This window comes from Xiphophorus maculatus, chromosome 2 (genome assembly GCF_002775205.1).
Source record: "Xiphophorus maculatus strain JP 163 A chromosome 2, X_maculatus-5.0-male, whole genome shotgun sequence".
In the NCBI taxonomy this organism is placed as follows: Eukaryota; Metazoa; Chordata; class Actinopteri; order Cyprinodontiformes; family Poeciliidae; genus Xiphophorus; species Xiphophorus maculatus.
This window is the reverse complement of record NC_036444.1, coordinates 14280741-14302837: the sequence shown is the minus strand read 5'-3', so window position 1 is coordinate 14302837 and position 22097 is coordinate 14280741. Positions and strand designations below refer to the sequence as shown.

The following is a 22097-nucleotide window of genomic DNA, read 5'->3' as shown; positions in this document are numbered from 1 at the left end:
TCACAATGAAAGTAAATCTCAGCCTTAATAAAATGTTAAGCAAATGGTCAGGATTTCCAAGATGCTCTGGCAGAGCAGATTTAGGTTAAAGTAATCTTTTAATGATGTCAGCATGCTTCTTGTAACGGTGGTCCAGTCAGAGCTTAAACTTAAATCTAATACAGAATCCAATAAAATAGCTAAAGATTAGAGTGATGACATGGAGGCTTTCAAAGATCATACATTTGGAGCTCATAACCAAAGATGTCAAAATAAATGATCTGATCACAAGTCACCGCAATTTTTCAGTTGTTAAACATTTTGAAAACCATTCAATGTTTTCCTGCTTCTTCAGAATAATGCCTTACTTTTTGTTTATCTGTCAGTTAAAGTCAATTACATGTGCGAAGCACAATTTAAGACATTAAACTTTTTTTTGACCAGTAACTTAAACTCTGAGTAAAATCAGCCACACCCCAAACTCCACCAACAAAAGACCACAGCATCCAGATCGCTGACCTCAACCTGACACCCAGTCAAGGAAAAACGTTATCAGGTTTGATACCGGATTGAGTAGGTTCAGTCGCTTCTCTACTTCTGCAGTCTCAAGTAACTTTTATGCTGAAAGAGAGGCTACTCGTAGCATTTGCTACCCTGTTGTTTAGTGCATTTTTTTCACTATTAATCATTTTGTTGTTAATGAAACCTCATCTACCAGCAAGATCACTGTGGGCTCATTAGACCTTTTCTTTTTGATTCAACATTGTAATTATTTCTGTTGTCGCATGAGTGCTAATGAGCTAAATGATGATTATATCCTATTAGCAGCAAGAAGCAATTATCATTAGCTCTCACCGAATCACCTAATTATCTCTTTTTATATGAGCTTCAGTTTAACCATATAGTCATAGCAATGCAATTTTTAATTCAGAAGGCCAAAAAGTATTTAATCACAGATATTTTGTGTCTGTCTTTGTGTTGTTTTCATCTTGGTCTGAGTTTAATGCCAAATTTGGCAACTTCACACCCAACAGTAGAGACTTGTTGTTCTCTCAGAGAAAGTTTCTGGGACAGGAAGTGAAGCCGAAAAGTTCCCTTGCAATCCCTCCACAGATCTCACACGCCGTTCCAACTCTGTAAATGCTTCACTGAACCTCTGTGTGTTGCTCCTCACAGCTGAGAATGCAAACTGCTCTCAAAAGGAGGATGAGACTCTAATTGAGTGAGACAAGTGTTTACAGTCTCAAATCTCAACCGCATCCCCTTCTCTCTCAACCCATCCCTCCTCCCCAAACTCCAGTAATTGTACTCTTAGATATACCATTTGGACTGCTGAGAAACACTCCTACAGAGGGATTACAAAGAGATGAGAACTTGGCACGAGCTGCTTTTGTTGCCCAATGTAACAGTGTGACAGAGCAAAGCTAAAGATGCTTCTCTGTGGATGTTTGTCATGGCAAACGCCTGAGCAGCTGGTTTCTCACCCTTCTAGCGACTTGCCACACTGAGCACTGTTTGCGCTGGTTTTGCACAATGCTGTTTAATAATTGCAGCCACATTTTTTTGAAGTAGATTTTATTTAATTGCCGGGAAATTTGTTAAAACTATTAATCTCTTTTTACAAGTTATACATATTTTCTGAGTTGAAAACAGTCAAAGCATGGAGGCAAATGGAGACTGTCTGCTTGCAGCTGTTTCTGCTAATGTAAAGCAAAACGGCTGTTGGCAGACATAAAAGGGATTGATACTCTCCTCTAACTCTTGGCAAGAAAGCAAATGCGAGTATTTCTCAACATGTGAAATAATTTCTTAAATGTTAGATTACTGTTTACACCAACCCACCAGTGTAGTGGTTCAAATAGTTCAGATTTATAGGTCACCAAACTGCGATTCATTTTACCCAGATGTAATCGCTGTCGGCTTCATTCAGAGATTAACCCAGTCGCATCCAACCCAGTCTGTTCTTTTAAGTGTCCTTGTGGTGTGATTCAATGAGTCATATGGGCTGCTAACGCTAATGGCTTCCATCAGGCTGACTGGGGCTGGTGATGAGGCAGCAAAATGTGCGGCAACGCTGGCGAAGCGTCACCCTGGTGGACTCGAACCGAATCTTTGAGGCCAGTCATCACTTCAGAACTTCAAAGCAGCAGTTGGACAAGAGGGCTGCGAAACAGTGTGGGACTCAGAGATTAGGGCAACAAACATAATGTGCAGTTGAGGTTTGCTGTTTTTCTGTGGGCTTGCTTATTCATATTTAACTTTTTATAGTCTGCTGAGCATGTCCGAGGTTAGTCCCTCAAACAGAGACCCCACATAACAAAATGCACAAGAAACCTATGAGACTTGGGATTTTTTTAAAGATGACTTGTGTTTAATTTAAGGCCATAAAATTAAAAATTAAAAGACTACAAATGAGACAATTTATTTAGCTCATGCAAGAAGGCTTCACTTCAAACAGAAAATATCCCTATTATTGTTGCAAGGCTCCGGACCGCAGTAGAGCCTAGCAGTGTTCTCTCAGTCCTCGAGCTAATTAAAGTGATTGTGCACCAGGACCGAGCTGACTGGAGTTTTCTCTCTATCCGTCTTTCTGTGTGTTGCGTTGACAGCATGATTGCATGTTAATATGTGTGTCTGTTGTCACATATAACTTATGCGTTTTAAATTAACAGCAGTACCATGCTGATCTCAATGCAGCTCTTTTTAACTGTTAGATTCTGCCTAAAAGAAGACCTGGACAATGTTTTTTTTATTATATTTGTACTTAATATTTATTTCACCAAGAAAATTCCATTGAGATTAAAAATATCTTGCAAATGAATCCTGGCCAAGACTGACAGCAGGACACAGAGGACACAGAGAGATGCTAAAATGCCTTTAGGAAACTGTGCTACAACCCACTGTTCTGTAATTATTGCACCAAAACTACACAACCCTGACTCAGGCATCTGGTTTTTTACACAAGGGGAGATAAAGACCCTCTTGCAGAGTCATTTGACTTCTTCTTTTCTAAATACATGTTAAAGCATACAAACTTTAGTTAAATTGAATAAATTTCTCCTCTGCAATCTTGATTATAAAGTTAAACTTATAATCTGGTTTCTATGAATGAGGAAAATGGGGCAAAATGGATATAATTGCATCAGTCTTATTGTTTTTATGCATTTTCATATTTTAGAAGTCATACATTGATGGTTTTGCTCTACCAAGTCTAATTTAAGGTATGGATAGACAGTGTTGCTGTTTTAGGTTTACGTTACATAATGTGACTTTTATTTTAGTGCATTTTAATGGTAGCAGTTTGCTGCTGCAACTCTTCTTCAGAACAACCTACAGATTCCCTGTTACTTGGTTAGGATATTTTGAATTAGGATTTTTGCAAAGTGTTTATTGGTTGTTATTGTCTCACTTCCATTTTATAACTCTTTCAATGACCTCAGTGTGGATAAAGACAAAGAAGTTCAGACCACTGCAGATTAAACAGCAGCCAGAATGGGGTGCAGACCAAAGAAGATTTCTGCCATGTAGAAACAATCCCACTCTCAAAACCTTAGTGGTTCATGGAAACGTTATTTTATAAACCATTATACCACAGTCACATTTGATGTACTTGCTGGCATAAAATTCTATAGTTATATTATTTCCAATGACAGGTTTGATAATTGCTTTAAAGGATTGTCCTACATCATACATTTGGTAAAATGGAGTGAGTTTTCTGTTGCTGAATCTGTTGCAAACATTATGGTTATGTTTGTTGTTTTTTAAATGATTTGATCCATTTGTGGCAATTTTCCAGTTTTCTAACTTTATAAAACTTTAAACTGGTGATGCATAGACTGATTCAGATTAATCTTTAACAAGCATAATTAAAGGCATTCAGAACATTTCCTACTTTGTGGTTAAATCTAAATTAACATGTCTTCACAGAGAAATGTTTGTAGAAAAATACAACCAGTGCATTTTCTCCAAGTGTCTCACTGCACATCTGATAATCTACAAATACAGTAAAAATACTGCAGGTTACAGGACAAATGTATGGTGCACAAATAAAGTCCAACTAAAACAGTGACAGCATACCTTGGGTAGATCCTTCGATAATTGGACATATCATGCAAATCTGTTTTTAAGAACAAGCAGCAAATCTTGATTTTGATCAGCAGCATCTTTTGACATGGTTCTTTTGGTTTAATTGCCCTTCCCCACACACACATCCACAGCCCAAATGGATTGTTATTCCAGCAAATTAAATTATTGTGTGTCCTTTATGCATCTCTGTGCACAGCATGTATTCCTCATCCTAAAATCTTCTTTCTCTAATGTGTCTTTGTTGCCATCTTTGACTGGGAGGTTTCATCATGTCACACCCGTAGTTGATCATAGAAATGATGCCACTGTAGTACCCATCTTACATTTGCAGTTACTATGTATTAGCATAAACTGACTTCTGATGCTGAAACAAAAGGGCCTGTATGGTGAACTGTAATTGATCCTTATGTCTCTCTGCCCCTTGATGAATGCCCTAGGTACTTCGTGGAGCTCAGTTGATAGCCGTTGCTTCAGCCGATGGAGGAGCCACGGCAGTAGAGGGGTCCGCCCTCCCACCTGACATCCAAGTGCAGTACGTGCAGCTAGCTCCTGTTTCAGATCACGCAGCGGCTGTGCAGGTAAAACAACAAATCAAACTCTTTTAGACTCTTACGTTCATGTTCACAGCTTGTTTATTGCAGGGAAGCATTGCAGTTTGTAGACCTTTAAGTACATATTGCAGTATCTGAGGCTCATTCATAACCTAAACTTACTTCACCAGACAAAGTTGCATACTGCCAGTAACTTGATAGCAGTTGTGAAACAGAGTTACAATGACAGGCAGAAATATTGCAGTGTTTAAATATCACGAGCTCTTGTGGCGTGATATGTTATTGCACCCCTAATGGGTGTGAAAAAGTCGCTGGTCGTAAAGCACTAAAATGGTACCAGTCCAGCTTTCATCCTTTAAACATATCAGAACTTTTTAAAGCTAGTAAGACTTTTGTTCGTTCCTCATTAAAAAAATAAATAAAATAAATCATGTTCACATAATCTAGAGACGTAAAAGAAAAGGGTAAATACACCTCTCTGTTAGGGACTTCACCAAAACCCAATTCAAATGAATGCACAATTTGCTTGTCAGGGTTGCTTTTCTAACCCAGACCAAGACCACAATAGAACAGTGGATCACAAAAACTAGTGTTGGTTGTTGCAATAACATGCTGACAGGAAGCAATTGTTAACAAAACGACTGACAAAAGAAGACTCAGAAAAGTCATAATTTAAAGTGTCACCACGCTAGGCACACACATTCTGCGTAACCTTCACAGCTTTAGTTGAGTAGAAAGCTCTAAAGCTCTTCCCAACTGTTAGATTGTTATAATATAAGCAGCTGCAGGAATCACACCTTGAAGGTTGTTGATGCATGAGAGTTTAGAGTTGGCAATTTCACCATCTGATGTAGTTTTTCCAGACTGTTGGACAACCAGTAATTAAATTTAAAGAAGTACTGAGTCTCATGGTGTGATACAAGAAAAAGGGTAGTAATTAGTAAAATGCCCAAAATCCCCCTATGATTGAACTGATTAAGCAACAACCACATTTTGGATCAGGATAGTGTTCAGGCGCATGGGGGCTAGCCTTTGAAGTGGTCATTTAAACTCTGCAAGAGATTTAAAGCAACAGCACAATCCCATTGTTCTTTCTTCTTTTCTTTTCTCTAAATATACCAAGGATTGCGTTTCATTTTTCTTCTTGCTGCGGTGTCTTTCCCTTTAAATGTAAGCTCAGATGGTTTCCTTCAAGTTCTTCAATAAATGAACTGTTTGTTGCCTTGTCATTACATAAGCAAAAGAAAAACTGTAGATGATTTATGATTGTTTGAAAAGGCCTTTTTGGTACTGATAAGAATCTCCTTGCATTCCCAGATAATATTTACCTTATTTTAAGAAATAGGCTTCAGACTCCAAATGTGTTGTCCAGCCATGCTTGCAAATTAGGAATTTCGCATGTAGGACCTCACCCAGTTCATATGAGCCCCTTTTGTTGTCCTTCTGTTGTCCAGAGTTGACTAGGTAATTTGTTCCATGATTTTGTGAGTGGGAGACAGCTGAATTGATTGTGTCTTTTGGGATTAGATTACTGATATCCTTTAAGTGTCTTCTCATCAAAAATATTTAGGCTCCTTCAGCCCTTTCCTATTTTGTCACATTGCAACCACAAACTTCAATTTACTTTTATTAGATTTTTATGTGATAAACCAACACAAGGTGGAATAGCACTTTTTTAATTTTTGTTTTTATTTAACAGTCATTTAGATGCCTTTAAGTGACTGCCACATAATAAATGTGGGAGGAAAGGATTGCCTTAAGAAGTCACCCAATTAAGAAATAAAGTCTACCAGTGTGTAATGCATTTTAAACCACAGTATAAATTTAGTTGTTCTATGAATGCCTCAGAGCTTTGTTAGAGACCATTAAGGCACTTCTCCACTGGCAAGTCGCACTCTAACCAGTTAATGTGCGGTTCGGTTCTACCCCAGTTGTGAGCGTCTCCATTACGGTCTTTTCCTGTCTATTGTGGGCATTCATATGGGAATCCGGGGGGGGAGCGTGAACACACATCAGTTGTGGTCAACTCTTCAATGATTTTTCTAGCAACACTCAGCAATCGAGAACAAATTGTAAAAATGACTCTTAGGGTACAAATGGCTAATCTCAGAACTATACTGACAGGCTGGGCAAACCAATCGGACAATCAACCAAGAGCTCATTGGAAGATCTTTAGGAAGTGGAGAAGACCACAGCTCAGTTTGGAGACTTTTTGAATCGGACAATTATTAGCTGTGCAAATCTGGCCTCTATTTAGGTGTGTTAAGAAGATGGTCATTGTCATTGAAAGCCAAATTAAAAAGTTTTTCTGGCTGTGTGCCTTAAGCCCCATAGTGGGCAGCAAACATGGAAGAAGGTAGTTTGATCAAATGAGACCAAAATTGATCTTTTTTGGTGACAAGCTTTATTTTGCAAATGATTGACGCTCCCAAACTCACTGAACACACCATTCCTGTGATAAAACATGGTGTTGGAAGCAACATTCTGTAATGACAGGGAAGCTGGTCAGAGTTGAAAGATTGTTGGAGCTAAATGCAGGACACTCCCAAAAGAAAACCTACAGCTCTGGCTATCTAATAATTCATATTTGGGTAGAGATTCACCTTTTGACCAGGACAACAACCTAAACAGTACAGCCAGAGCTACAACAGAATAGTTTAGATCAAAGCAAGTTCATGCGTTGGAACAGTCCAGTCAAAGTCCAGACCTAAATCTACTTAAGAATTTTTGGCAAATCTAAAAAAAAAAAATCTCCACAGATGCTATCCGTGAAATTTAACTAAGCTTGAGCTTCTTTGTAAAGAAGAAGAGACAAAGACTTCAGTCCGTGGCTGGTAAAGCTAGCACAGACAAACTCCAAATGACATACAGCTGTAATTGCAAAGGAATGACTCAAAAGGGGCTGAAAGGAAAAGAACGCCATGCTTTCAAGATTTCCAAAGAAGAAGATCTTTTTTTCTTCCACTTCACAATTATATACTATGTTATGTTGGTCTATCACACAAAATCCTAATTAAATTCACAGAAGTTTGTGGTTGTACTAAGATGAAAGGTGTGAATGCTTTTGCAAGGCTCTGTGGAGTGATCACAGACTATGTACTGTGTTCCACCATCTCTGCTTCATGAAGTTTGGCACATTCTCAAATCAAGCAGCTTGTTTGCATAAAAAGAAATGTATTTTTCTTATGTGGGACTGGGTGCAGATCTGAATTGAAATGCACTGATCATTCATCAGTGTGTTTCAGTACAAATGGGGCTCAGTAAGGCCATGTGTCTGATAATGTTCAACACTTGATTGTAAAGTGTTCACTGACCAAACAAAATGTAACCTCACTGGAATCAGACCCAGAGCTGTAACGATTGTTATGAAAATCCACCCATTTGGGCAAGTTGATTTAATCTTTGGACGGACTTAATAAACAAATAGTAAACGAGTCAGCTGAATGTTCTAATGTTTTTAACAATAGATGGATCTGCCTACCTGGTACCGGGCATGTTGTTCTCACAGCTGGGTTTTGGTATCTTACGGTATCCTCATTGTGGGTTAAAGTTCAGAGAAAGGTTAGCATTGTTCCTTAGTTCACTCTTTAGAGTACTGTTAAATCAAGAGACAAGCTCACATCAGTTTCCAGACATGTGATTGCACTTATTCAACTCACTGAAAAATTACTCACTCTGATGTGTTTGACTCTGCATTTTCCTTTCTTTTTATTTAATTGTTTCCATTACATAGATGAAAAAGGAGCTTACCGGAGAGATATTGTCTGCAGTCCAGAGGCTTTTTCTGCAATCTAGGGATTTTGTCTGGCTAGTTTCTGCCTCATGGTTTATTATCAGCTTGACTGCGGGAAGAACTAGAACTTTAAGAAGGTTTTGAAATCCTGAAAAATAAGCCCCTCTTTCTAATTAGAAACACGTATCTGTCTTCTGGAGATTGACACCAGCCAAGCACATTCACATCACTCAATTTTCAACCAGTCACTGTAGATGCAAATATATGAAGGCACTTTATATTAAATTGCTTGTGGTAATAAACATATCACACAAAACAGTTAACACATGTTGAGGGTGTTGTAAACATATGTAGTACACACACAATAATCATAATTTCATTGCTAAGGATAACATATGTTCTTCAAATATGAACTTTTGGAGTCCTGAGTCACAGTACTTTGTGTTTTGCTTTGGTGCAGCTGGGTTCGAGTCATAGCTGTTGTGTAGCGACAACATGCTGGGCTGGAGGAAGGATTTTATGCTGCAGGTGTCTTTGAGGAAACGTTTGGCATTAGTTCAAGGAAGGAGTGAGTCACTCGACATGGTCATCATCTAGGACTGAGTCATGAACCTTGATTTAAAAAATAAATACAAGATCACCAGACATTACTCGGTCTGAAATAGACGCACTAATCAAAGTTCCAATGCTCTTTTTTTTCACCAGACAATATTAATTTAGGCTTTTCAGAATTTTTCTGTAAGAAGGAACTAAAACATTCAAAAATAAATATTTCAGAGTAATATTTTAAATATTTTCAACTTTAGTGTTGATATGTTAAGGAAGAACAGAATGAATATAGTTCTCATTTCAAACTGTAAAGAACTTCTTATGTTCATAATCAGCATGGTTAATGTTAAACTTTGTGTGCACTCCTGAGAACGTCGATGTTCACCTTAAATATGAGATTTCCAAAAAGTTAACATATCCAGCATTTTCTACAAGATCCTGAAAGCTTTAAATGATCAAACCAGAGCAAAGTCACTATATTCTGTTCAGCCTTCCTGTTATCTCTTGAAATAAACTTTTTCCTTTTAAATAGCTTCTTCCTTTTCTGTACTTCATCTGATTTGATTTCTATCTATGATTTCATTTTACTGCTGATACTGAAAATAGGTCTTATGGAAAAAATGAAAGTGCAGAATGAGTTGCTCTCAGGAGCCTACTCAGTTCTCCACAATACAGTGATGGGATGCCATTTGTACAATAAGTTCCTCCCTATTAAATATTTCACACTTGGCTGTTTGTGGTAATGTAAAAGAGTGGAAGCTATTGCTAAGCAGACTTCAAACCTGAAGAAGAATGGCCACAACTTCTCATAAACATTGAAACTGCCTTTCCAGATGAGCTGAAGCTGTTATATTGGCATTGGGTGGGCCTAACATCGGACTGAACCCAGTGGATTAGAAACGGGACGTCACCCAAGTCATGTGTATGAAGGCAGATGATCGAATACCTCTGGCAATGCCGTGTTTCTGTTGTTGTTCATCTGCAGTTGTGTTGAGCCAATCTTCTTATTTTTATTATGCCTCGGATCTTAGGAGGAAATCTTACATTTGACTGAGGGTGTCGTTTTTCTTTTAAACCTTGATTATAAAAATCCATCCCTAATTTTTCGCTAGAGCTGTCTTTTGTATTTTGTGCCGACAAAAACGTTTTTCCATCGTTGGCACTTAAAAACTCTTAAAAACGTTTTTTTTCACTAAATAAAATCTGACACATGGTCTCGTTTGACGACAGAACATGTGTTTACCACACCAACATTCTTTGTGCTCATCTGAGATGAGCTCATTTCCAGAAAATGCTGAAAGTTTCTCCACATAATTACATATGCACGTTTTACTTCGATGTTGCCTAATTCATTTTCGTGTTACATTTTTGTGTAACATGAGACACAGCACACACAACAAACCTTGTTGACTGACAATTGTTTTCTAAGGTGCTCCTGAGCCTTAAGGTCTGTGCATCCAGCAGTGGTTTCCAGCTTTGTAGAGCTTTTTTCTTTTTTGATTAACTGTGATCTTGGTCTTTATTTGGAATCAGCTTTGATTCAGAGCAGTATGCTACATAAATAATATTTTAACTGCAGCATCTCAATGTTTTCCTCATCAACGACACTTCCTCTTTCTGTTTTTCTCCCTCTGTTTCACAGGCTGCTGAACTGGCACCGGCTTTGCAGGCTGAGATGGAGGTGAAAGAAGCCATCCAGGGTGCCATCCATGGAGACAATGGCGAGGTTGTCCAGATTGTCAGCTCTGTGGCCACCTGAGATCTCATTTGATACATTGCAGACCTGAACTCTGCCATGCAGCATGGCCCAGTGTGTCTCTGTGGAAAAGTCTGACAAGCAATCAAGCTAGAAAGTTTCTTAAGGTCACTGATGAAACAGAGAGAAAGAATTATTCCTTTTTTTTTTCTTTGCAAACTGCTGGATTTTTTTTTTTTTTTACACCAATTGGTATACAATGAGATGATATTTTTAAGAAGTCGTTACACTCCCAGATCAACAGTGGTCATTGTTGCACTTTTATAACCAGAAGGACCTGGACTACTGTCGGGACATGGAGGGGGTTCAGTATGCTGTTATTTCATCAGCTTTAGAAAAATCTCATATAATTAATATTTGGCTTTGCTTATCCTTACTTGCCCCAGTGTACGCCAATGGAAAGGTGGATGTAGATAAGGACAGCTACTCTTGTTTGTATGAAATCGCTTGTCCTTCACAACAATTCAGTCCACACTATGTCTCCCAGATGTGAGCTGAACCTTTCTTGGCTTTGTCTGATTTGTTTTCATATCTCCACAGTCTTAGATTTTTGTTTTCCTTGTGTTATTTATATAATTGTTACACCATGTAAAATTTGAGAAGCTTTAATTTTAGAGAAAACCATAAATAGAAGAGACAGTACTGGGGTAGACAGGACATAAAGCTTGTTGACATCCACGGAAACCCTAAAGTTGTTTATTTGTCTCAGTTTTGTCTGTATGACAGATCCACTTTTGCGAATAAAACATGTTTGTGGCCACCATAAAAAAAGTGCTTTTATTTTATTTTTTTGGGTCTTTATCATCTCAATTACCATCTATTTGCCTTATGTGGGATCTATTACGTCCACTGTGGAAAGACAATTGAAGTCTCCCTGAGTTGATCGTTTCGGTTTGAGGTTGTTGAGGTTACATGTTGAGCTAATTTATCCTGTTTTTGAAGTATACATGAATCATTTTGGCTTCAGTTACCATAAGAATAGGCTACTGTACTTTTAAGAGTCCTGACACAAAAAGAATGCAGCAAAATAAGCTCAGCACAATTTTTGTTCAGCGTGTAATTAATGCTTCTCTTGTTATTGTTTATGAACTATAATTACATTCCTAGAAATGCATTTCTGCTACAGTTTTGTATAAACATAGAGGATGTGTTGTATTTGAGAGAATTTTCCCTAATGATGTATACATACATCACATACATAATTCAGAGAGGGCAGAGATAAGAGAGACACTTCAAGACTGGATGTGTTGCTGTGAGCACGTTTCCCATGCTCAGTGTGATGTAATGGTGTATTTTGGATTGAGGATGTGAACCAGGCGACAAAATGAACTTGATAAAACAACATCCTTGGTCTTGGCTGCTTTCTTTTGTTTCCTTTGAGTCTGGTGTAGCTGTCTCTCACTCCCTTTAAAAGCTTTCTTCACTGCATCTACTTTGTTTTTTTTCCACTCCCACTGAACTTGTGTTTTCACCTCTCTCCCCCCTTTGGAAGTCCTGTTAAAGTCCATTTACTCCCCTTTTAAAATTGTATGCAAAGCCGGGCTAATATTTCATAGGATGGTCCATGGGGTATGCCTTGCCGTAGCTGAGTTGAAATGTTGTAGCCTTGCCAGAAAGTTCTCCATTAAATCTTGTTCTTGGAAAGGAAGAGACACGACTCTTCACTTTTACAACCCTTGGCCGAGTCCAGGAGCACGACTGGTTACTATGGTAAAAGGCCCTCTGCTTGGCTGCCTCTAAGAGAACATGCAGAAAACAAGAATGAGTGATGGATGGAAAGATGAAGTATTTTGGAGAAGAGGGAGCAGAGTGATGGAACGAGACTAGGCAGGTTATCCTTTCCTTCCTCATGCAACATGCATACTGCTCCCTTTTACGTGACTTCAACTGCATGTCTAGTCTTGCTCAAGCTTTTAACGGCGTCAGATGAGGTACCACAGGATATGCAGACGTGAGTGACCATATTTACTGGATTAAGAAAAAATACATCTAAATTCTATTTTTCTTTAATGTCAGAAAAAGTAGTCTTTTTTTTTTTTTTTTTCTTGTGCAGACCACCCTCCCCAGGACCACTGGTAAATCCATTACAGTCGAATTACAAAAATAATTCACACAGAATGTTGGATTTAAACAAAAAAGAAAAACGGCTACCTTAAAGTAAATTTTAAAGTAAACTTCCAACTGAAACATAGTATGTAATAAAATGAAAGAAAGCATGTGAGTCAATGGAAGCCAGTTGTATGACTTGGCTTTGGAGAAACAGTCGATGAATTGTGGGATTGAGTCTTGAGAGCCCAAACCAGACCGACAGAAAATCCTAAACATATTCAGGACAGGTGAGCAGAGTGAAAGGTTGGAGCTAGGGATTTAACTATCAGAGTTTTTTGACCCATTTGCAGTCCAGGATTCTATAAACCTTTGACCTGCCGATGATTCAGATTTCTCTGTAAGAACTATAATAGAAGAGAAACTGCACACCTGAATGAACGACAACACAAAGAACTGCGGCATCATTATTCACCAAGTGTCCAGACTGAGGACCCTCATTATCAGCAAGGCAATTGCCAACATTTTCTCTGTAAAAGAGAAGAAGGAGATACTACTGTGTCAGATGCACAATAAACAAACTAAGTTTGTCTAACACAAAAATTTATAGAAATATATATTTTTTATATTTTTAGATGATTAAAATAAAAATAAAATAAATTACCTAAAACAATAAATACTGCTACAGGACCCCAAAGGCAAAATGTCAAAATAGAGTCCTCGAGGGCCGCTGTCCTGCAGTTGTTAGATGTGCCTCAGGTACAAAACACTGGAATGAAATGGCTGAATTACCTCCTCCTTGTGTAGATCAGTTTTCCAGAGCCTGGCTAATGACCTAATTATTCTATTCAGGTGTGGTGCAGCAGAGGCACATCTAAAAGTTGCAGAACACCGGAAGAAAGACAAGGTTAATTATAGCTCTCATCTAATTTCACATTATTCAAGTAGCACTGTTTGCATAATATCTTGTGCATAAAATACAGTGGTGGACATGAGAAACCAATTTTTTTTTTTTTTTTTTACCCCTCCAGGGGGTCTTTTGTGGGCTCTAGTGTCCCTTAAATGACAGTAGGCTGACAGGAAACTGGGAAGGAGAGGAGGGAAGACATGCGGCAAATATTGTCGGGTCCGGGAGTTGAACCCGCGACGGCCACGTCGAGGACTCAAGGCCTCCAAATATGGGTCGCTCTAACCACTACGCCACCACGGCACGCCCAAACCAATTATTTTTAACACCCGTTCCCTCAGGGCGTTAAAAGTTCCCTCTAAAATATAGCACATTAAAAAATGATTTAAAAAATCAGAATGTCCATATTTTTGGTAAAACAAAACAAGATATATTAAAAGATACATTTGTTTAAATAAAATAACGTAGAGAAAAAAAAAAAAACATTTGCACAAATGCAGTTTTAATCTCAGAATTTTCTCTTCTAAGCTGATTCACAAAGTTCTCATTTATCATTTTTATGCTTCATTAAATCATTCTCCCCCACACCATAAAACAGAAAAGGGATTTCTGTTTTATGGTTGTCATTGGTGACAGGTTAAACCTATGTGTGTTTTTCTTCCAATTATTTGTTGTAGCTGCACATTCTTTTCTTTTTAGTACGTTTATACATCGCTGTCTACCTTCTGACTAGCTTGACCTCACAGCAACTGCTCTGGCAATAAACATGCATTACACATCACAACTGACAATCAATGCAGGGATGCGAGGGCCTGACCATAGAAGTGGTCATACAACTGAAAATCGGTCTAATTGGATCTTGAGTGAGCGTGGGAGATAGCCATCTTTTGCAGGTAGCACCTGATAGCTCAATGCCTGTTTCAAAATGCATTTCCAGTTGGAACATATATGAAGGAACAATATCATAGAGGACTTTGGAACCGATGAGAGACTTCAGTACGAGAGTGGGAGTCAGTTCAGTTGTTTATGGATGGATGTAAAAATGCAGGCAGCTGAGTTCTGGAAATAAGAGATGATGCATCAATGTGGCTTCAACGAAGCAAAGGAGAGTTGGAATAACTATTGGGATAACAAGCCAGTATGTGAATAACAGCACTACTGGGTGAAGAAATAGTCAAAAAGAAGTGCACATGCAAAACTGAGTTAGACACTGATATTTTATGTTTTCATTTGGCAGGTGATCCACACAGTGATTTGAAATATTGAAGTTGCACTAAGCCAGAGAGGTGTAGTACAAGTAAGAGGGCCAAGATGATCATGAAGAATGTGTCAAGAAATGGTTTTGAATGAAAGACTGAGAGCTTGGGCTAAAAGAGCGCCCTCCTCCCGATCAGCATGATGTTTGATTACTTTGACTAAACCTATTTAAGCAAAAATAATTTATACCTGTCAGACGAGACAATAAGACTTTCATTTGATTCAGGTCCAAACCTGCAGGACAGTTGCTCTTGAGCACTACAATTGGACACTCCTGCAGTACAGGATACTTCACTATTTGAGTCAGTATATTTCTTTTCTTCATGTAATGTTTTCCCATCACATTGTGGTGCTTTTAATCTAAATGTAATCCATATCCTGCCATGAATGATCCGCATTTAGATAAACTCACAGGGGTGTTCTTGCACTCATTAGTAACCGTGAATTATGGCGGACACGGGGCTTTTTAGGCGGACGCGCACGCTGGTGACCGTGACACCTGGCAACTATCCTCAGAGTTAAGAGTGCTTTTCCTGTAAAAGCGTGCTTTAATTGAAGCTTCAAAGACACGGATGATAATTCACTCAGACAGCGCAGGGAATCCCTCGCCCTGTGAGAAGCAGTAAAAGTCAGAGGAGGGAGTATGGAGTCCAGCTGAAGCAGCCTGGATGGGAGGAACTCCTTCGGCTTTTTGGGGAGCAGATGTGTGCGAGAAGTGGGTTACAGACGTCCAGACAGCCGCTACAAAACCCTTCCCGGTCAACGAGAGCCCCTTTTTCCAAAACAAACTGTAAACTTGGCAGCTCGGATTTTTTTGCATTTGCGAGATTTTATCGTCTGCGGTAAGTTTAATATAAGTTGTGCGTTTTTTCTGTCTTGCTGAATGATTTGTTGAACTTCGTGTCCTGGATTTGAACCTCCTCACGTGATGGGATGAGGAGGTAACTCTTTCTTGCAGGGAGAGATGACTCCCGATTAGCTTTCCAGCTGCTATCTGTATGCTGTTTACATTTGGTGCAGATTTCCAGTGTGTCATTGCGTTTTATGTTACACTTGACGTCACTGCACGTCAAAATACAAAAGTCATGCAAGGAGCAGGTGCAGCCTGCCCAGGGCAAGTTAAGATAAACATGCAGTAGGTTTAGTAAGGCCACGCCTACCTGCCTATGTATGTATGTATGCGTTAGTTTGTTTATTTATTTGTTTTTACACTAATTTATTAATTGAACATAAACAATGAGATTTTAAAGATGCCTTTCAGTCGGATTTTTCTTTTTTCACTGACAAATGCACAGCTAGGTGATCAAGTTTGGATTCCAACAGTTATTTACGTAAACACAACATTTGCTAAAGAACCCATGAAGAAAAACTGCCAATTCTGCTTTGTGTGTATTTGGGTTAGTCACCTCACAAAAGGCATAAGAGTCAAATCTGTCATCTGGTATTGGTAAACACAATGTAGGGCAACAGTATTTTTCTTCAGAACTGTCTTTCCCTTGTAATTGGTGTTAAAAAATAATCAACACTTCTGAAATTATTCATACCTGTGGCACATTTAGATTTACAATAATTTTTATACAACCAAGAAACCTGGTAAGATGCTGAGCAGAGAAATTCATCCTTTGTAAATGTATATGTTCCAAGTCCACTCTCAGTGCACTCCTTGTCAAGTGCCACCAAATTTTTCAACGGATTTTGCTTCACAATCCTGTTAACGATTCAGCTAACCATGCTCCTGCTGCACCTTTTTCTACTACACTTTTTCCTTCCACTCTACTTTCTGAGAATATGCTTGGATACAGAATTCTGTGAACAACCAGTTTCTTTAGCAATGATCATTTGTGGCTTACCCTTCTTGTGAAGGGTGTTTATGACTTCTGTCATGTCCGCAGTCTTTCCCATGATTGTGTAGCCTACTCTCCCAGGCGGAGCGACCAGAGGTTTAGGATACTTTTGCAGTGGTTTTAGTTAATTAGCTGATTAGAGTGTGATGCCATAACTTCCCAATATCTAACATTTTTACAATATTCTAATTTTCTGAGAAACTGAACTGCAGGTTTACATTATCTGTAAGCCATAATCATCAAAATTACAAGAAATAACGGTTTAAAATATTTCCTGATATGTGAAATTAATTTATGTAATATGAGATTCACTTTCTGAAATGAGGGATGAAAACATCAGTTTTTCATAATATTCCTTTTTTTTTTTTTTAGATGTATCTGTATTTGGTGTTGATGCTAATTACAGCTTTCAGGCTTTTTGATTTGTCTATGAAACGCAGCATCTTTCAGGCAGATGAAAGTCAAAGGCAGTGAAAGAAAATTGGAAATGCACTAAGTTTTAAATATTGCTATAGTTTGGACTTTGAAATTGATACTTTTTAAATATGTTTTTGTCTTCACTATACGTGGAAGGCAACAGTGAGTAGTCCTCTCAAGCTTCCTGACAACAAATTTTATTTTAAGTTGCTTTTTGGCGAGATATAATCTTGTAATCTTCAGAATGTCCAAATTTGTCTGTTAAGCTTAGCTTTGTTGTATAATTTGTGTTTTCATTTTTGTTTTATCTTTTCAACTTGTTTAATGATAGACTAATCAAAGGGCAGATGAACTGACACAACTTCCTATGAACCTTCAACATAAAAGTCTTATGCAAAATACAGTATATTACATACACTACAGCCTTGGGCCTCTGTCTTTTTAAAAACTTATGCTCTTTCTGAAACTCCGCCTTCAGGAAGTCATCACATAGCTCCTCTTTTAACCCTTTTACAATGTTTTTACAAGTATTTCACTGAGACGTAGCTTGTATAATTTGCCAGGCAGATGTGCAGTTCTGCCAAGTGTTTGCTAATTGCTGCTGGCTAATCTGAAGAAGCTGAGCGGGGAAGTCGTGGGGAAGGGCTGATCTGTGTGGCTCGGAAGTTTGGAAATGGCAGCTCTGAGGAGGAGCTTTGCCATCGGAGGCGGTGCTAGGTCCTCCCAGGTGTTTGGCACATCTGAATGGTTGCCGTGGGAGATCAGAGGATTTCTCAAACATGTATGAAAGAATCAAGGCATCACACCAGGTATGTTTTTGATGAGGGAATAACACTGTAACATGACATAATGCATAAAAAGCCTCGTTTACATAATACGGACTCTTTAATTTTTACAATAAGTAAATTACATACAGAAAGGTATGCTGTAAACTTTATATACTGTTACACCATTATCACTGAATGTCTTTGATAGAGGAATAAAAGAAAAGTCCATATGGACATAAAACTCTGAGTTTTCATACTCAGGATGTGATGTCTCGAGGGGCATATTATTGGAAGCTAGTTTTTAGGAAGAGAACTTTTTATATTCAGTAAAAAGAATATAAATTTCATTTCAGTTAACATTTAAAGTGCGTTCAAACAAAGGCTGGCTGTTAGCTTCAACAGTGGGTGGGTATTTGTGATATGACAGCAGTATGAGTGGGTGGTTTGAAGTAAATCATGTTACAGTTGACTGGGACATTGTTCTTGGTTCGTGAGACAAATTGCCTCAAACATCATTTTAATAGCTGATTTTTTCATATTCGAGGAATTTGTTCACTGATGTCTGTAATGTTAATGTACTTTGAGTCTCCAGATTACATTTAATTAATGTAGATATAAAGAGGGACCTATCAAACCAAAAGTCTCCATGAGAATTTCATGCTGTGTTTTTGCTGCTTCACAATTAATGGAAAGCTTAATTTGCAGCCACTGTACTGGAAACGTATTTCTCTAGATGTCAGGTCTCTGAGAAAGAAATTACCATGATATCTTGCATAGGATCAGAGGAAAAATGTAACTTCTCCTTCAGAGGCCATGATAAGTTGGAGGAGGAAATGACTGCATCTCGCTGTATGTTTTAGTTCACACTTTGTGAGTTTTAACAAGGCAGAATAGTGCTTTGTTTGCAGAGACGTTAGGGACTTTGCAAGGTCGTCCAGTCTGGACACAGTCCAACTCTTAATTCCATGGGAGAACGATTGCTTGTTTGTTAACGCCAGCAAGCTCTCACGTGATGAAAGGAAACATGCTTTTCATTTTGAAGTATAAGTATTCAGAGAGAAGCTGTGTTTGATTTACCTCCTCTTATCTTTGTTATGGTTCCAAAATATGATCATGCCAGATGTGGCATGTGGTACAAGGCTATGTCTGGAGCCATAAATGGCTCATATCTCGGAGCGTGTTTTGCTCCGGTCCAGCCGTACCAGGAGGTCAACCCAAGAAAAATAAGGATTGGAAATTTCTGAAGCTGTTAAACACCAGTATCTGACACCGCATCCCACCATCTCCGGGTATTTTCACAAATCAACCCATCAGCACCACTTCAGTGTCACCCTGTGTGAGAAAAAACTGTATAAACTGCTGAGAGGGTCACATTTTCATACGTATGATTAATATCTTTTAAAGGCCAGTTTTGTTTATAGAGACTTCATAATCTGTTTCACTTTTGGTTTTGGTTGCTTGCTTCTTAGGATATTTAAAATATATTTCAGTTCCATTGTTATTTGTTGTTTTTTCACAAAATTAACAATTATTGATTTTTGAGAGGCTGAAATTGCATTATTATACCATTAATGCGTTTAATTTTTTCTAACTTAGGTTTTTTTTTTATAGATTACAATTTATCCTCAATTTGTTTAAGTACAACAATGCAACTGACCTATAGACATCTTTACTTGATTTGTGAATACGGTGTTTTTTAGAATCCATAAGATGTTGAGAACCTCAGGTGACCCTACAATTTTTTTTCCATTAGGTTCAGTTTTGGACTCTGATTAGGCCATTACAAAAATAATGTCTTTAACATTCTAGCAGACTTCAAGGTTTTGGGTCAACATAGACTTGAATTTGGAAATGTTCATAATTTTATCAGCATTGTGTAAGAAAAATAAATAAATAAATAAATAAATAAATGGACAAAAATAATAAAGAAAACCCTGGTTCCATCTGAAGAAAAGTAACCTAAGATCATGACAGTGCCAACAATATACAGTACTTAGTGGTAATATGTTTTGCTGATGATCTGGTTTTTTCTTGTATTTTTAAAAAATCTAGTTTCATCAAATCATGACAGATTCTTATAGGAAATATTAATGTGGAGCCAAACATAGTCTACACAAATGGAGAATACAGTAGATTATTTTGCAGAAGATCGATCAGTTTTATCCAGAAATGTCTTTAATATTGCCGTTGGTCTCTTGGACACCTCTAACTGGCTTTGATTTTGTATTTTTGACAGTTTGGATAAACATCCAGTTTTTGTAAAGTTAATATCCCATATTTTCTTTAAATATCCCATTTTCCCAGTGCTAAAGCAAAACAAAATTTTTACTTGGCACATGTTAGTATCATTATAATTTTGGAAGTTAACTTAGTTTTTTTGTTCATCAGAATTGTTTTGTTAAAGTGGAATAAATGGCGACAGGCCAAAATTATCCAGTACAATCTAGTATAACTTCTCTGCACAGGTCAGGTCCTTCTGTACTTGGACTAGTTTTTGCATTTGATCCCCAGCTTGTCAACCTCCTGTGTGTTAAGCAGTTAATTAGACCTGCAGGTTACCAAAAAAAAGCCATTGCACATGAAAAACATCGACTGGTACAGACCCTTTGCATGTTACGTCAAGTTTTTCAGAACTCTGCCATGACGGACGCCAAACCAGCTTTTGCGCTCCTGTTAAACCTGTCAAAAAAACAGACATCTTGTAGCCTAAAATTGCTTTTATTTTGTTGATTTCACTTTAAAAATGGGCACAGGACGCTGCACGGTCGACTGCACAAACAGACAAGGATACAAAAGAAACTTATCATTTTATTGTGTAACTTTTAATGAGGAAAGATATTATTTATTGTTATCTTTGACTTTCATGAATTGCCTTTTATAAAGCCTATTGGTTGACATTCTGGTTGTAAAACTGAAGAAGGAGGAAATACAATCGTGAATTTTAGAAAATGTCACAGTTCCACAACAAAAGGCCACAAATTGTACAAGAAATGTTTTTGTCCAAAAAGTCTGTATTTACATAAAAAAACAATTATTAGCTATCTTAATTTCAAACTATCCTGCAGCTTTCGACTAATTTGTATTTGGCTTGACTGATAGCAAAATGACTTTCTGTATAATAAGTTACTGACTGTCCTAGACAGATCTACTATACAAACCATATTAATCCTACTGTCACTTTTGGAAACAAGTTTTTGAGGAGTCACTCTTAAAAGAGCTAAGAAGCTGACTCTGTTACCTGAGTCAAGCCATGAAAGGAGTTGAAGGTCTTTTTTTTTCTGACATCATAGTGACTTCTCAGGTAATTGAGGGGATCTCATCTAAAAGAGAGAATTGTGATAGATTCAGATTGTGTGAAATTATTAGATGAAAGTATTGTGAAAAAGAGACGCAGTAACAGATGTTTTGTTTTCCAATTTAGCCAAAGTGCAGCCTATGGCCAGACAGATGACAGATGCTTGCAAAACAACTGACAGATGTTTGAAAGATGCATACTCTTGTTGCAACCAGTAATAAATCACTATGAGTATCTTCTTAATTTATTAACACATTTTTCCATTTTCTATAAAGTATTTAAAACTTATTTTCTAATAATTAAGATACAAATCTGCTATGCTACTATCTGATGACGTTGCTGAGTGAGTGTGAGGTTGAAATGGTTGGGTTTTTATGTGTTGTTTAAAAACTTGCCTAATAAGTGTTTGTCTTGAGATTAAGTGCTTTATTATTCTTGAAGATTGTGGCTTTTATTTTTCATTGTGAGTTGAGTTGCAAAAGCAGATAAAGGAAGACAGATTGTAGCTTTCAAAATTTTATTTGGCAGAGAAGAACAAAACCTTCTCCAGAAATAAAGTGAGCTGTTTCCCTTCATGTTAACAGCTTCAGTATTATCAAGATCTGTTGTCCAGGTGAGTATCTAGGAATCTGTTGTCCTCCAAGATCTCCGCATGTACTCCACATACGGAAATACAGTGGTATTCAGCTTATTTTTCTCTTCCTGTTTACATTCATTAAATGAGGTGACTGTGTTCCTACCCCATCCACCACTTGAACTTCCCTCAACCGCTGAGTCATCGGAGTGTTTGCAGATGAGAAGACTCAAAAGTTGGCTCAGAAGTCTGAGGAGTATAAGGGGTGTGGGATGAAATGGTGGGACTACAGTGCCCTGCAGAACTCCTCTCAGATATCTAATCCCTTGCTCATAC

General features: G+C 37.8%; 2 protein-coding genes across 2 annotated transcripts in view; both read left to right on the top strand.

Moving 5' to 3' along the window:
* banp (BTG3 associated nuclear protein) overlaps positions 1-12006 on the top strand; it is a 39415-nt gene extending 27409 nt beyond the window's left edge. The window contains exons 12-13 of the mRNA XM_014469966.2: positions 4503-4643; positions 10541-12006. Coding sequence (XP_014325452.1) covers positions 4503-4643; positions 10541-10657 — 258 coding nt within the window. The 3' untranslated portion in view covers positions 10658-12006. The remainder of the gene's footprint in view (positions 1-4502; positions 4644-10540) is intronic.
* A 3561-nt stretch (positions 12007-15567) lies between these two features.
* The window catches only part of znf469 (zinc finger protein 469), a 226993-nt gene continuing 220463 nt past the window's right edge, over positions 15568-22097 (top strand). Inside the window, exon 1 of the mRNA XM_023349913.1 lies at positions 15568-15706. The gene's annotated coding sequence lies outside the window, so the exon portion shown is untranslated. The remainder of the gene's footprint in view (positions 15707-22097) is intronic.